At 42.9% G+C, this 16,361-nt stretch overlaps 1 protein-coding gene across 2 annotated transcripts in view; it reads left to right on the forward strand.

Annotated features, from left to right (window-relative positions):
* CLTC (clathrin heavy chain) overlaps window positions 1-16,361 on the forward strand; it is a 115,328-nt gene that overhangs the window by 40,425 nt on the left and 58,542 nt on the right. For both annotated transcript variants that reach the window (XM_087889994.1, XM_087889990.1), the window contains exons 2-6: window positions 3,816-4,023; window positions 7,565-7,833; window positions 11,046-11,207; window positions 12,665-12,778; window positions 15,400-15,573. In XM_087889994.1, coding sequence (XP_087746120.1) covers window positions 3,816-4,023; window positions 7,565-7,833; window positions 11,046-11,207; window positions 12,665-12,778; window positions 15,400-15,573 — 927 coding nt within the window. The remainder of the gene's footprint in view (window positions 1-3,815; window positions 4,024-7,564; window positions 7,834-11,045; window positions 11,208-12,664; window positions 12,779-15,399; window positions 15,574-16,361) is intronic.

Below are 16,361 nucleotides of genomic sequence, written 5' to 3' on the forward strand. Positions count from 1 at the left end.
CTTTGGATCAATTCTAAAGCAGTCTTTTTCAAACTTGGCAATTTTGAGGCGTGTGGAGATGCTGACGGGGGAATTCTGGGAATTGAAGTCCACACATCTTAAAATTGCCAAGGTTGAGAAAACACTGTGATAAATTGTCCCGGCTTAGCATAAAAATAAAACAGGCACCCCTCAAAGCTGGGGAAAGAGGAAAAGTTAATCAGGGCATAATTTTTCAGCTTTTCCAGACTTTATATGCTTGAATGGCTATTGAGTAGCTTGTTGAGTAGCTCCAATTATTATTTTTGATTTAATTGACACTGTTTTTACATGTCTTGATTCTATTTGACCAGGATAGTGATGGTATATGAGTAGTAGTAGAGATCAGCTGGCTACTGTCCCAAAGTTTTAGTGCCTGGCAGCTAACAACATTTTTAAAATAAATAGAAACAATCTTTCATCAGTCAGAGGAAAAAGTCCTGGCCATTTATAGTAAATTCTCAATTTACAGCCTATATCGGCAGTTGAATTTCTGTTCCTAACCAAGACATTGTTATGTGAGTTGTACGGGATTTTATGAACTTTTTTTTTTTTTTGCCATGACTGGGAAACAAATCACTACAGTCATTAAGTGAATCACGAGGATGTTAAATGAATCTGGGTTCCCCCATTTCTTTTCGGAACCTGGCTGGAAAGATTGCAAATAGCAATCACACGTCTCCAGGACACTCAACGATCATAAACACAAGTAGTCCATAAATACAACCGTTTACTTAGTGACTTCAAAGTTACAACAGTGCTGGAAAAAAGCGACTTGTGACCGTTTTTCACACTTAAAACCTTTGCTGCATCCAGATGGTCACTTGATCAAAATCTGGATGCTGGGCAACTGACTCGTATTTATGACGGTTGCAGTGTCCCGAGGTCATGTGATCCCCTTTTGCAGCCTTCTGACAAGCAAAGTCAATGGGGAAGCCAGATTCACTTAACAACCGTGTTACTAACTTAACAGCTGCAGTGATTCCCTTAACAACTGTGGCAAAAAAGGTTGTAAAATGGGGCAAAATTCATTTAATTGTCTCCCTTAGCCACAAAGATTGACAATTATCTCCCTTTGCCATCCCTTGTTGTCTTGTTTCTTATCTTATATTTCCCTTGAAAATTCTAATATTCATATTCATAACAATTCATATTAACCATTTGAATATCTCTCTCTTTTTTGTCTATAAAATGCTTCTTGTGCTGAGAGCCCCAAAGATGTTTTGGGGCATAATCTATTCCATAAAAGTAGTCCTTGACTACTGTGTGTGACCAGCCATACGCTAAATAAATAATAAGTCCTTGACTTACAGCCATTTGTTTAGTGACCCCTCAAAGTTACAATGGCACTGGGAAAATGACTTACAACCATTTTTCACACTTCTGTTGCAGCATCCCCCATGGTCTTCTGATCCAATTCAGACGCTTGGCAACTGGCATGTATTTATGATAGTTGCAGTATGTGATCCCCTTTTGCAAGCAAAGTCTTGCAAAAGACTTTGTAGTACAAAGTAGAGCCTTGTAGAGCCTTGGTAGTACAGTGGTCTAAAGCACCCTGTTATTAAGACCAGCTGCCTGCAATTACTGCAGGTTCGAATCTCGCCAGGCTCAAGGTTGACTCAGCCTTCCATCCTTTCTAAGGTAGGTGAAATGAGGACCCAGTTTGTGGGGGCAATAAGCTGACTTTGTATAAATATACAAAAGGATGAAGGCTATTGCTTAACGCATTGTAAGCCGCCCTGAGTCTCCGGAGAAGGGCGGCATATAAATCAATTTTTTTTTTAAAAAAAAGCCAGATTCATATCACTTAACACAGATCACCGTGTTACTAATTTAACAACTGCATACCTAGCAACTGTGTCAAGAAAGGCTGTAAAATGGCCAAAGTCACTTAACACCTGTCTTGTTAAGCGAGAGAAATTTTGGGCTCAATTGTGGTCGTAAGTCGAGGACTACCTGTATTACCTTTTAAATGTGTTTTAGGTAAAAACCCACCTGGACTCTCATGAGTAAATCCTTGCACAATTATTATTGGTTCATTGCATAGTAAGCCAGATGTTTTCAGACTGGGTTTGGCATTTTTTTTTCTACCCATTGACTCCTTTCCAAGGACCTGGGATCAGCAGATGTGGATGTTTAATGGTGTTACAAAGAATAGAATGGAATAAAAGAGTTGAGTTGAGTTGGAAGGGAGGTCTTGGAGGTCTTCTAGTCCAACCCCCTGCTCAGGCCAAGGACACCCTTTACCAGTGATGGTGAACCTTTTAGACACCCGAGTGTCCAAACTGCGTGCGCACGCATGCCCAAACTGAAAGGTGCGTGTGTGTGAACAGGCACATGCACAGACATGTGCGAACATGTGCATGCACAAACATGCACATGTGTGGACATGTGCGAACGTGCACATGTGTGAACATGCGCACGAACATGTGCGCATGCGCAGCAGAGACCCAAAGACCAGCTGGGAGGCGGGGCATGGGGCATCCCAATGCCGGCAGTGCATCAAGAGGTAAGTTCTTTTCCTTTTGCGAGCTTCTGTTAAGTTGTCTGCAAGGAAACAGAAGCTCACGAAAGAAACGCCACACAGATCTGACCTAGGGCAATGGCGTGTGTGCCAGCAGAGAGGGCTCTCGTGCCATAGGTTCGCCATCACGGCGTTATACCATCTCAGACAAATGGTTGTCCAATCTCTTCTTAAAAGCTTCCAGTGTTGGAGCATCCACAGCTTCTGGAGGCAAGTTGTTCCACTGGTTAATTGTTCTAACTGCCAGGAAATTTCTCCTTAGTTCTAGGTTGCTTCTCTCCTTGATTAGTTTCCACCCATTGCTTCTTTCTTATTTATTTATTTATTTATTTATTTATTTATTTATTTATTTATTTATTTATTTATTCATTCATTCATTCATTTATTTATTTATTTATTTATTATATTTCTATACCGCCTTTCTCCCGTAGGACTCAAGGCGGTGTACAGTCAAGAAAAATATAGACACACAAACATCATAAAATTGCTAATTAAAATTGTTACTTAGTTTGGTCAATTAAATAAAACCCAGAATTAGATAACATTTAAAAAATCAATTCGCATGTTCGTATGTTTAGCCCCGCCTGTTGGAACATCAGGGTCTTGAGGGCACGGCGGAAAGCACGGAGATCAGGGATATTTCGTATCTCAGGGGGCAGTTCATTCCAAAGGGTTGGAGCCCCCACAGAGAAGGCCCTCCCCCTGGGAGTCGCCAGTCGACATAATTTGACTGACGGTACCCTGAGTAGTCCCTCCCTGTGAGAACGAACTGGTCGGTGGGAGGCTATTGGTGGCAAAAGACGGTCTCGTAGGTACCCAGGTCCTAAGCCATGGAGCCCTTTAAAGGTGATAACTAACACCTTGAATCGCACCTGGAAGACCACCGGGAGCCAGTGCAGCTCGCGTAGGAGAGGTGTTACATGGGCGTAACGAGCTGCGCCCATAATCACCCGCGCGGCTACGTTCTGGACCAGTTGGAGCCTCCGGGTGCTTTTCAAGGGGAGCCCCATGTAGAGAGCATTACAGTAGTCCATACGGGAGGTAACTAGGGCATGAGTGACCGTGCGCAAGGCGTCCCGATCCAGAAAGGATCTTGTCCTGCCTTCAGGTGCTTTGGAGAATATTGTCACAGGATGTCAGTTGTTCCAAGCAAAACTGCATTTTGCAATTGACAGTGCTCCAGTTGTTGTTGTTGTTGTTATTACTATTAACAATGAAAGAGGGTTTGTTGAAATACTCATTCAAACCTTGATATTCCTCCCGTGTTTTTTAGCTCCAGAACCTGGGTATCAACCCAGCCAACATCGGCTTCAGTACTTTGACCATGGAATCTGACAAATTCATCTGCATACGAGAGAAAGTGGGAGAGCAGGCTCAGGTGGTCATCATTGATATGAACGACCCGAACAATCCGATCCGCCGGCCAATTTCAGCCGACAGCGCCATCATGAACCCTGCTAGCAAAGTGATTGCCCTCAAAGGTACGGAAAATGTTTTCCAGCCGATTTCCCCGTTTTATGATTCCAAGGCTTGGATTTTAATGTGTCTTCTGAGGTGTCCCAGCGTCCCAGGTTCCTTAATCGAACCACAATTGCTAATGAAATAAACGTAAATTTTCCTTTTCTCCCCTTGATAGCAATGAAAGGCTGTGCTTTGCCCAGTGTTTGCAACAATAATGGTGTGAAAACTAATGGGGTTGATTAATTCCCAAGCATTTGACCATCTCGACATTATCCTATCTTAAAATGTGTGCTTTTAATCTGTGGCAATTCAAAAAACAGGTGCTGTCCTTTAAAAAAAAAAAAAAGAAGCATGGAGGTTTTGTTAAAACATTTCAGGGCAAAGATATAGATACTTCCTGCAAACACAATGACATTTATTTTCCTAAGGCATGCACAAATTTCCTACCCTGTTATATGCCAAATATCTCCTGATGTACGATCATTGTAGGGGTAAATCAAAAGCAAACTATAGTTCCCCTTACATGACTATAGGGGCAGCGTGGTCGGTAGGATGCTGGGCTTGTTGGCTGGAAAAGCGGCAGCCCAGTTTCAAGACCCGAGGGCCACGTGACGGGGTGAGCTCTCATCCTTCCCCAGCTCCTGCCAGTCTAGCCGTTCGAAAGCATGCAAATGCGAGTAGATAAATAGGTACCACTTTGGTGGTAAAGTTAACAGCATTCTGTGACTGATGCTGGCCACGTGACCGGGGGAAATGTCAAGGCTCAATGGCCTTGAAATGGAGAAGAGCACTGCCCCCCTATAATCAGCAACAACTAGAGGGGTAAAATCCTCAGGGACTCCTTACACCAGGGGTCCCCAATCCCTTGTCTGTGGGCCAGCACTGATCAGCGGCATGTCAGCAACTGGGCTGCGCAAATAAGCGAAGCCCCATCCACGGGATGCAGGTAGCATGCAAAAACCACGCCCCCTCCGGTCCATGGAAAAGCCACTCCCCACGGGACTGGTGCCCAAAAGGTTGGGGGCTGCTGCCTTACGCAACTATAGTTATATTCTACCTTAGGCCCCTTATGGTCACAACTCACGTCCCAACCTGAACTATCTTTACAATGGATGCTAAATGTCTTGGATAAACCAGTTCTTTTTCCCTCCCGAAGGACAGCAAATCCCCAGATTGCCACGTTGTTTTTTTTTCCCCCTCTCCCCATGGTGGATAAACTAAGCTCTCAAACTGTCTCATTACAGCAGCGTCCTCTTTTTCTGACGGCTTTAATGTTTTATCACTATTTTTGTCACACTTCCTAATGCTTTCTTGTGTGTGCAGATGGTGAGTTACCTCTGTTTCAGATTGTATTTGCCTTTGTCCCGTTTTATGAAAAGGGAATGCAAAAAGGGCTGACCAGATTAAAAAGGCTGAAAAGTTAAAGCGTGGCTGCATTTATTAAAGGCCATACAGATGTGCAAAACTCAGTGATACAGGAACGGGATGTTCCGGGATACTCCGGGACATCTCCTGAATTAGTCAGTTCTGTACATCCCTAACAAGAATCTCTCTTCTGTCGTGTGAAATTTGGTTTTCAGCACTCGGTGACAATTGGGAAGGAGGGGAAATAATTGAACGCTAGAACCTACAAGCGTTTCTGCTTGGGTATGCATCGGACTTTTTATAAACGGGACAGAGACTTACAATATCATATCTGGCTGTATATTGCTTTTTGTGTATTCTGTATATAACGTGGAGGGGGCGGGGTGGAGCTGAAATGAAGCCTTTCAGGCTTTCAAAGAAAAACGAATGAGTCTGAGCCTATTGATTTATGTATATAAATATTGATTTATATCCCCCTTCCCCACCCCCCATTCACTCAGGATTCAAGACAGTTCACTTAGTACCTCCCTTCTTGTAAAATTACCCTCCTGAAATCCATGATCATGTAGGGATGTTGCTATTGTTGTTGTTGTTTTTTTTAAAAAAATCAGCTTAACCTTCTATTTAAAGGACAACATCTGAATATGGAATCTAACTCTATGGTGGACAAGTGTGAGTCTTTAACCCTCAAATTTAGTGTTTATTAGCTTTGAAAGTCTTTACCTGCATAGTTTCAGTGCTTTGTGTTCCTTTGGATTGGAGGTGGTGCAGTCTTGTGGGGCTCGTGTCCTTGGAAGTATCTGTAGCTCAGTCTCTTAGTTCCCCCCCAAAAAACTTTTTAGCCTGTTCTCCCCTGTTCGCTTCTAGCCTCCCATGCCTTCCCTTGCTCCTCTCTTCCACAAATGTAATACCTTTACGTAGAAGTATATTCTCTTCCCTGTCTTTGTCCTTTAAACGACATCATCAATGTTGTCTAGCAGGGGTGGGGAAACTGCGGCTCTTTTATGATTTGTGGACTTCACAAATTGAAGTCCAAAAGTCTTAAAGTTGCCAAGGTTGGAGACCCCTGGATTAGATCATATGGAAGGCCATTTCCTGAATTTGAATGCCCATACAGGAATTCAGACTCACGTTTTCCTGGTTTGTGGGTCTCGGCTAAAGCACACTTAACACCATATATAGCAAAGGGCTTTGAAAGGACCAGTAGAAGAGATTATTTGTAGCTCAGGGTTGAACAACGGGGTTCTTGGTACTCTCTGAGGTGGGTTGTTTTCTTGCAGAAAACTTTTCATTACCCAACTAGGTAATATCATCAGTGCTAGGAGGGAGTGTGGTTTTCTCTCATTTTATAGCGATCCTTTGACTTAGGCTGTTGTTGGGGAACTTGCAGGAACATTCTCACCAACACTGACAGAGTAAGCCACCGGTAGATAAAACAGAGAGTTTACCTACTCTCTTTCAGCACTGATGATGTTACATAGATGGGTAATGAAACATCTGCAAGAAAGCAACCAAGTTCAGAGATCACCAAGGACCCCACTTTGAAAGCTGGCAGCATGATCCATATTGAACGTTCACTCTTTCTTAATTCTTGGGGTATTCCTCTTGGTGACCCGCACCCCACTCTTCCTAGTTGTAACTGTACTCTCTCCCCTTTCTAACCCCTGTGTTTGCTGTATGCTTTAGTACATAGTATGCGTTAAGGGCAACGGTTTGTTTAAAAGGCTAAACTAACAACCCATCTAAGAAAGTGCCCGTAAAGATAAGACATGGCAGCTAACCTTAGGCGATCCCCATATTTCTCCTAGATATGGATATTAACGTGTGTGTTGCACTGATGTTGTATGTCTTGATGTACTTTTTATCTTCTCAAGCAAGACGTGAAATGAGTTGCTTGGGTTAAGGATGAGTAACTTTGCATGAATGTTGAGCATCATGAGAGAAAACACTTGTGCTGTAACTGGCTTTGAAGCCCTTAAATCAGTTCAGCCCTTGGCTCTCTTAGGACTCACGTAGGACAGAAATGGCATTTGAGAATTTGGCCATTTTTTACTGTCAAATTACCGTGCATGATCCTTTCCCTGGGTTGGGATTTGGATGTCTAGATAATCTTCGCAGGCTTAAACATCCGTAGGCTTTTAAGTGACAGGCCATCCCAAGGAACTTTGCTCAATTAATCCACGCTCCTACCTTTAGCTGGGAAGACCCTTCAGATTTTTAACATTGAGATGAAGAGCAAAATGAAGGCTCACACCATGACGGATGATGTCACCTTTTGGAAGTGGATTTCCCTGAACACGGTTGCGCTGGTCACCGACAACGCTGTGTACCACTGGAGCATGGAAGGAGAGTCTCAGCCAATCAAAATGTTCGATCGTCATTCCAGTCTTGCGGGTTGCCAGATTATCAATTACCGTACCGATGCCAAGCAGAAATGGCTGCTTCTGACTGGAATTTCTGCACAGGTAAGAATATAAGGCCATGCGGTAGCTCAGCGGTTAAGACCCTGGTTTTGCGAGCTGGAAAGCCGGCAGCCCAGGTTTGAGACCCGAGCGCCACGCGACAGGGTGAGCTCCCACTGCTTGCGACAGCTCCTCCCAACCAAATAGCAGTAGCAGTAGCAATAACAGGAGCGGAGTAGAGTAGAATATAGAATAGAATAGAATATATAGAGTAGAAAAAAATAGAAATATAGAAATAGAAATAGAAATAGAAATAGAATAGAATAGAATAGAATAGAATAGAATAGAATAGAATAGAATAGAATAGAATAGAATAGAATAGAATAGAATAGAATAGAATAACCGAGTTGGAAGGGACCTTGGAGGTCTTCTAGTCCAACTTCCTGCTTAGGCAGGAAACCCTATATCATTTCAGACAAATGGTATAGTTCGCAAAGCATGCAAATGCGAGGAGATAAATAGGTACCACTATGATGGGAAGGTAACAGCGCTCTGTGACATCATGCTGGCCACATGACCGAGGAAATGTCTTCGTAGAGCACTGTCTTCAAATGGGGATGAGCAGTCGGCAACAACTAACGAAGTAAAATCCTCAGGGACTCCTTTACCTTTTTTATAGACTAATGGGAATGAACATCAACTTAATTAAAGCTGGGATCTCTGCTATAGGACGTGGGAGAAGGTGGTTACTTTCTCACGTACATTCTGTGAGAAAACAGCCAAAATTCCCCTCTAGAACTGTTTGTTGTAGCAAAATTGAAATCTTTGTATCCGAGGCCAGTCCGTGACCCATTTTAGTTCTGCTTTCCGTGCAACCTTGATCTCTCAGACAGCTAATCTCTCATAATGGAAGGACCCCTGCTATAAACTTCACATTGACATTTTGTTAATTACACAAAGAGACACACATCCACACAGGCAGAATTTGCTTGGGGCGAATGAAAAGAGAAACATTTCTGTATGCGATGATTCCTAGTTTAAAACATTCCTTGATGATAACTCCCAGTCTTAAAACCCAGGTTTCAATCTCTGTTTTTGAAGACCCCTCCGGGGAACAAAATTATTTTCTTTCTGAACCCAAATCTCAGACATTATCAACTCTCTTAAGGTTTTGGCATCCCCCGATCTGGTAATGTAATGAGATTTGGGCTGTTTTAAATGTATTGAATTTTTTTTTTTATTTTAATAATGCAGGACCACAATTATCAGGGGAGGGATAGTCACTCTGTTGTGGTGGCTGCACTGCTGACATTTTCCTTATGTGGAGGCCTTCAGTGTTTTTAGTCTGTCTCTATGCATACATGCATTTAAAAAAGGCCCTCAGGAATCAGTAATGTAATTAAATGAAATTAGGTAATTTGTTATCTAAGAGTGCAACCAAGTATAATTCAGCTGATGTCTTGTGACCTATGAAGAAAGAAATTATCACTTCTTCCACTATTCTGTGGTAGAAGGAATGGCGGAATGTGGGGGCAGAGTAAAAGAGGCATCTGCCTAGAATCCCTACATAGCCACAAGCGGAGTAAATCCAACTTCCCTTGAATGCTGTGGACCCTTATCTAACTCCAAGCAGGTTGCTAACCCTTAGTTGAAAAGATTCCTGTGCATAGGCTCTTTAGCAATGAATCATTTTAATTATTAGACCTTCACGCATGGACTAAGCACATGAAAATCATTGCATAAACCCTAAATTGGGTTAAGACAGTTTTTAAAACTCTCAACACTTAGTAGTTATGCAGCCCCCGAGCGTGCCTTGAAACCACTCCCCATGCCATTTTAACTTATTTTTGTTTTTAATCTAGCTCCTTTTATTGATGTATTGAATTTTTTAACTTTAAAAAAAAAACGCTTTTAGTTGTGCCACCACCCAGAGTCATTCTGGGAGCGAGATGGACAGTACCTAAATTTGATCGAATGAATGAATGAATGAATGAATGAATGAATGAATGAATAAATAAATAAATAAATAAATAAATAAATAAATAAATAAATAAATAAATAACCATTCTCCAAAGTAAGAGAAATGAGAAACAGGCCAGCCTTTAAAATTTTTAAATAAATTTGTAGTTTGCTCAAAGAAGTTTGGTTATGTGGTAAATCAGATGTAGAAATAATGATATATGTGACACAGCTGTGTTTGATTCATTGCCACATTTACTGTAGGCCTCATCCTTCTAAAGCATTGTTCCCTCCCCACTCCTCCCCAAAAATATATTTGGCCCTCACTCGTTGTAAATGTATTTTTTGGAGTATAAGACACTCCGGACTATCAGACGCACCTACCTTTTTTGCTGTGGAAAACAAGAAAAAGAAATCTGCCTCTGCCTCCCAGCAATTTTGCCTCATTGCAGTAAACAGCAAACAGCCTGCTTTACGTTTTCAGCATAGTTTGATTAGCACAAGAAAAAAAAAAATCTGCTCCCAGCAATTTACCTCCTTGCAGCAAGCAGCAGAGGCCCGCGCAAAACAGCTGAGAGTCGGGAAGCCGATCCAGTGGACAATCAACTTGTGCTAATTAGGCTGTGCTGAAGCTGAAATGGGCTGTTTCTCCTTGCTGCTTGCTGCAAGGAGGTAAACTGCTGGGAGGCAGAGGCCAAAGGGTGGGGGCCAGTGGGTGGGCGGGGCTACATTCGGTGTATAAGACGCACCTAAATTTTCACCCCTTTTTAGAGGGGAAAAGGGTGCGTCTTATACTCCGGAAAATACGGTAATTATTTAGTGTATGATGACAACACGGCAAAAGAGATCAAGAAATCCAAGTAACGGCCAGATAGAAGGATCACCACAGGAAACCAATCTGGGTGAATCTGAGCCAAATTAGAGTCTCTTCAGTTCAGTAGTTTCTTGTCGCTTTTCAGGAACCACCCAGGGTGAGCTTCTGTTCAGAAAAGGAAAAGAGCTCCAAATTAAAAAGGGATGTATGAGAGGGGAAAGTGCTGCTCCTGGCCATTTGAAGAAGGTTTGAACCTTCTTCAGATGTACAATCTGGATGCCAAATGTGTAAAGCAGGGGTCTCCCAACCAGGCAGCTGTAAGACTTGTGAACTTCAACTCCCAGAATTCCTCCGCCAGCCATGCTGGCTGAGGAATTCTGGGAGTTGAAGTCCAAAAATCTTAAAAGCTGCTGAGTTCAGAGACCCCTAGCTTAAAGTGTATTCCTTGCTTAATGCTTGTAGGGTCAATGTTCTCACAACCCCTTCCCTTCCCTTCTTAAAGCAAAATCGTGTCGTCGGAGCCATGCAGCTTTATTCTGTGGATAGGAAAGTGTCTCAGCCCATCGAAGGCCACGCTGCCAGTTTTGCCCAGTTCAAAATGGAAGGCAACACGGAAGAATCCACTCTGTTCTGCTTCGCAGTGCGGGGGCAAGCCGGAGGCAAGGTGAGCCTGTGGGTCCGATCTCCATTCATTCATCTCTGGGGAGGAGGCTTTGGCCTTCAGTGGGTTTTTTTTTTTTTTTTTTAATTTTATACAGGAAGTCCCCGACTTACGACCACAGCTGGGACCACAACACCCGTTTCTAAGTGAGGCAGTTGTTAAGTCAGTTGCGCCTGATTTTTTTTTTTGCCCTGGTTGTTAAGCGAATCACTGCAGTTTTTCAGTGAATCACGTGGTCGTTAAGCAAACCTGGCATCACCCATTGATTTTGCTCGCCATTAGCCAGCTGGAAAGGCCCCAAATAGCAAATCACATGACCCCAGGATGCTACGGTCATTGTGAATAGATGCTAGTTGCTAAGCATCTGAAGTTTTGACTATGTGATTGTAGGGATGTTGCGACAGCTGTAAATCCACTTTTTTTCAGTGCTGTTGTAATTTCAGAAGGTCACTAAATGAATGGTCGTAAGTTGAAGACTTACCAGTCAGATCACGGTTTTGAGGCACGTAGTTCTGAACAGCAAGAATTCCTCTCTCCATTTCAGCAGGCAGCATAAACTGTGGCAGCTTCCCTCGGGTGCCGGATGCGAGTGAAGAGCATCCCATCCTGATTAACAGAAGGTATATAGGTCTTAACATCTGAATCATCATCATCTCCTCCATTCAATGACCCCATAATCCCTTGTGGGGTGGAGTCTGGGCAACCGAATGGAGCTGAGTGTTTACTGGCCGGATGCCCTTCCTGTCACCAATGCGGAGTTATATTCAGCAGATATATTCTCATTGTGCCCAGAGAGAGAAATATCTGCCTCTACCTAGGATTGAACTCACAGCCTCCTGATTGTGAGGCGAGAGCTCCACGTCTAAGCCACCACACCACTTTCTTAACATCTGAATGCAGAACATAATTTGCTTATTGTATGCTGTCCAGAGTCTTGATGATTAGAGCGACACATACAGGTCATCCTCGACTTACAACTGTTCATTTAGTGACCGAAGTTACAATGGTGCTGGAAAGGTGACCTTACGGCTGTTTTTCATACTTATGACCATTGCAGCACCCCCATAGTCGCATAATCCAAATTCAGATGCATGGCAACCGGCTCGTATTTATGACGGTTGCAACGTCCTGGGGTCATGTGATCATCTTTTGCAACCTTCTGGCGAGCAAAATCAATGGGGAAGTGAGATTCACTTAACAACACTGTTACTAATTTAACAACTGCAGTGATTCACACCTGTGGCAAGAAACATCGTAAAACGGGGCAAAACTCACTTAAACCAATTTTCTCACCTAGCAACATAAATTCTGGGCTCGATTGTGGTCGTACGTTGAGGGCTCCCTGTGGTCTATTTTCAGCCATGGGGACATCCTTCCCTCCTTCTTTGATAAAGCCGAGTGTTGGCAATCATGGATCCCTTTCTAAAGATGGTCTCCAATCTGATTTTCTCTCTGTACAGTTGCATATTATTGAGGTTGGGGCGCCTCCCACCGGAAACCAACCATTCCCTAAGAAAGCCGTGGACGTCTTCTTCCCACCGGAAGCCCAGAACGACTTCCCAGTAGCAATGCAGGTATGGTATATTAACAAGGAACGGCCTTGTTCCTCCTGAAGGCTTTGGGATAGGTTGGCCGGCTGGCCATGCAATCCAATTTGGGGTGTTTTAACTTCAGCAACTTTAAGACTTGTGGACTTCAACTTCCAGAATTCCCCAGCCAGCCATGCTGGCTGGGGAATTCTGGGAGTTGAAGTCCACAAGTCTTAAAAGTTGTCAAGGCTGGACATCCCCTAGTCTAGTGGTTATGGCACCAAGCTAGAAAGCAGGAGATGTGAGTTCAAATCCTGTCTTAGCCACGTAAGCCAGCTGGGTGACTTTGGGCCAGTCACTCACTCTCAGCCCAACCCACTTCACAGCATTGTTGTGGAGAAAACGAGGAGGAGAAAGGTATGTTCCCTGCCTTATTATTATTATTTATTCAATTAATATACCCCTCTTCTCCTATTGGACTCAGAGCGGTGCACAGCCAAGGATAAAAGCATACCAATACAAAATTTAAAATCAATTAAAAGAATTATACAGCTTTGGCCCACAATTTAAGACAATCTAATTAAAACCCAGTTTGCACTTAAAAAGCTAAAAAGAGTTATTTGTAAAAATAATAAAGTGGGATACAAATGACTTAGCTCCCAGCCTTGCATTTAATGTTGTAGCTGTGTTTTATAGAGCAAAGTTCAGGCGTTTGGGGGGCTTCTGTAGTCGTACAGAGGGCCTCTTGATCCTTAGTCTGGGTTGCTTTTCAACTTGGCAGTTGGACAGTTCAAACAATCTATAGGAACACACTGTGTTTTTGATGAACCAGGACTCTGCACGCCTTGGTGGGTTTTATAAGAGCAGAGTTCATTATCCAAAAAGTCTGTTTGTGTTCTTTTAAAATTATCTGCAGAAAAAGCATTTAACACTGTGGGAGGAGAGTGTAGTGAGCCTAGTGGAGGGTCTTGAAGGACACAGGGAAGATCTGTTACCAGGCAGGGATGAGATAAATGAAGCTTGAACCCAGGCCAAGGAAGTGGTTTACCAAAGCATCTCAGAGAACCATCTCCCCCTCAAATTCACCTGAAGATAAAATGGGGGTGGGGTGGGGTGGAGAGAAGGGAAATACATCCGGACTTGCAAGATTCTTTTACAATAGCTGTTCTAATAAGAGTAGCTTTCGGTCTGCACAGAGTCTGGTCTACCTTATTCCCCCCCTCCCTTTCCAATTAGTCGTGTCTGATTCTTGCAGACTGCCTGGCACATCCCTGCAGTTTTCTTGGCAATTTTTTTCCCCCAGAAGTGGTTTGACATTGTCACCTTTCTGGGGCTGAGAGAAAGGGCTGGCCCACAGTCACACAACTGGCGTTATGCCTAAGGTGGGGAAAGAACCCAGTGTCTCCTGGTGATTGGCTCAACGTCATCCAGCTGGCTTTCATGTAAGATAGCAATGGCACTTAGATTTATATACCGCTTCACAGAGATTTACAGCCCTCTAAGCGCTTTACAGTCAGCCTCTTGCCCCTCAACAATCTGGGTCCTTATTTTATTGACCTTGTAATGATGAAATGCTGAGTCAATCTGGTGAGATTTGAACTGCCAATTGCAGGCAGCTGGCAGTTAGCAGAAGTAGCCTGCAGTTCAGCACTCTAACCACTGTGCCACCAGGCTCAAGATAGCTAGAACTACCATATTTTTCAGAGTATAAGATGCACCTTTTCCCCCCCAAATTTTCAAGGGGGTGAAAATTTAGGTGCGTCATATACACCAAATGTAGCCCCGCCCACCCACTGGCCCCCACCCTTTGGCCTCTGCCTCCCAGCAGTTTACCTCCTTGCAGCAAGCAGCAAGAAGAAACAGCCTAATTAGCACAAGTTGATTGGATAGGTCTCCCGACTCTCAGCTGTTTCGCCCTCAGCTGTTTTGCGTGGGCCTCTGCTGCTTGCTGCAAGGAGGTAAATTGCTGGGAGCAGATTTTTTCTTCTTGTGCTAATCAAGCTATGCTGAAAACGAAAATGAAAGTAAAGCAGGCTATTTGCTGTTAAAATTGCTGGGAGGCAGAGGCAGATTTCTTTTTCTTGTTTTCCTCACCAAAAAAGGTAGGTGTATCTTACAGTCCGGAGCATTTTATATTCTGAAAAATATGGTATCTAAGATAGCTCTGACTAGAACTCCAAGTCTCCTGTTGATTAGTTCAAAGTCACCCAGCCGGCTTTTACACTTAAGTCAGGATTCACAGTCTCCTAGTTTCTAGGCTGATGCCTTAACCATTACACCAGAGGTCTTCAAACTTGGCAGCTTTAAGACTTGTGGACTTCAACTCCCAGAATTCTCCAGCCAGCATAGCTGGGAGTTGAAGTCCACAAGTCTTAAAGCTGCCAAGTTTGAAGACCTCTGCATTACACCATACAGGCTGTTGTAAGCCTTTTAATTTACAGGACCGAGATGAAGTCTACTAACATTTTTGAAACCTGTGGATAGGCGAATAAAATACGTTTAATTCAGATTACCTGTTGCCATGACTAGGACTGAAGTTTGATACAGAAGACCGTGCTAACTTGTTCGTCTTGTCCATTGTCCAAAGACATTTGGTGGGTTTTCAACTACAATACGTTGCCCCGAGATGGTTACCATTTTTTTCCCTCTCCTCTTCCTATTTGCAGATTAGCGAGAAGCACGATGTTGTCTTCCTGATCACAAAGTACGGTTACATCCATCTGTACGACCTTGAAACAGGCACCTGCATCTACATGAACAGAATCAGTGGGGAAACTATCTTTGTGACTGCGCCACACGAAGCCACGGCTGGAATCATTGGGGTCAACAGGAAAGGACAGGTAACCGGAGGCTTTGATGTTTATGGGGGCTTAGGGGGTGGTGCATGTGAATGGATTGAGGCCAGGTAGGCGCATGACTCCATCTGTACAGGTAATCCCCGACTTAAAACCAGAGTTGAGCCCCAAATTTCCATTCTTTTTTTTTTATTTTATTTTAAAACAAACTTTATTAAACATAAAAAGATAAAATATCAAATCAAGTACATATAAAATACATTTATATTCACCCCATAAAATAGAAAAACAATACAAAACGAAATAAACTAGATATATATATCTATATATAGAAAGTGACTTATTACATCATTTATCTTATTGACGGTGCTTGTTGTTAATGCTATTTTCTTGTTTTCTTGTGGAATTTTACATTTACTCTCCTTTCTTTTGACTTGTCCAATCGTACCATCTATTCCATACAGTATAATATTTTGAGTCGACCTTGTCTTTTAACTCAAATGTTAATTTAGCCATTTCTGCACAATTGTAAATTTTTTGGATTACTAGATGATCTGTTGGCAATTGATCCGTTTTCCAATGTTGTGCTAATGCCAGTCTGGCTGCCGTAATTATGTGTAATATTAAATATTTTGTTTCTTTGCTATGGTTTCCTTTGATCATGCCTAATAGAAAAATTTCTGGTTTCAGCTCTGTTTCCTCTGTTGTTATTTCTGTTAGCCAAGTTGAGTTGAGCCCCAAATTTCCATTCTTAAGCAAGACACTTTGCCCCCATTTTGTAACCTTTCTTGCCACACTTAAGTGAATCGCTGTGTTAAGTTATGTGAACCATG

The sequence above is a fragment of the Pantherophis guttatus genome, chromosome 1 (assembly GCF_059756535.1).
Source record: "Pantherophis guttatus breed Tessera chromosome 1, ASM5975653v1, whole genome shotgun sequence".
Taxonomy (NCBI): domain Eukaryota; kingdom Metazoa; phylum Chordata; class Lepidosauria; order Squamata; family Colubridae; genus Pantherophis; species Pantherophis guttatus.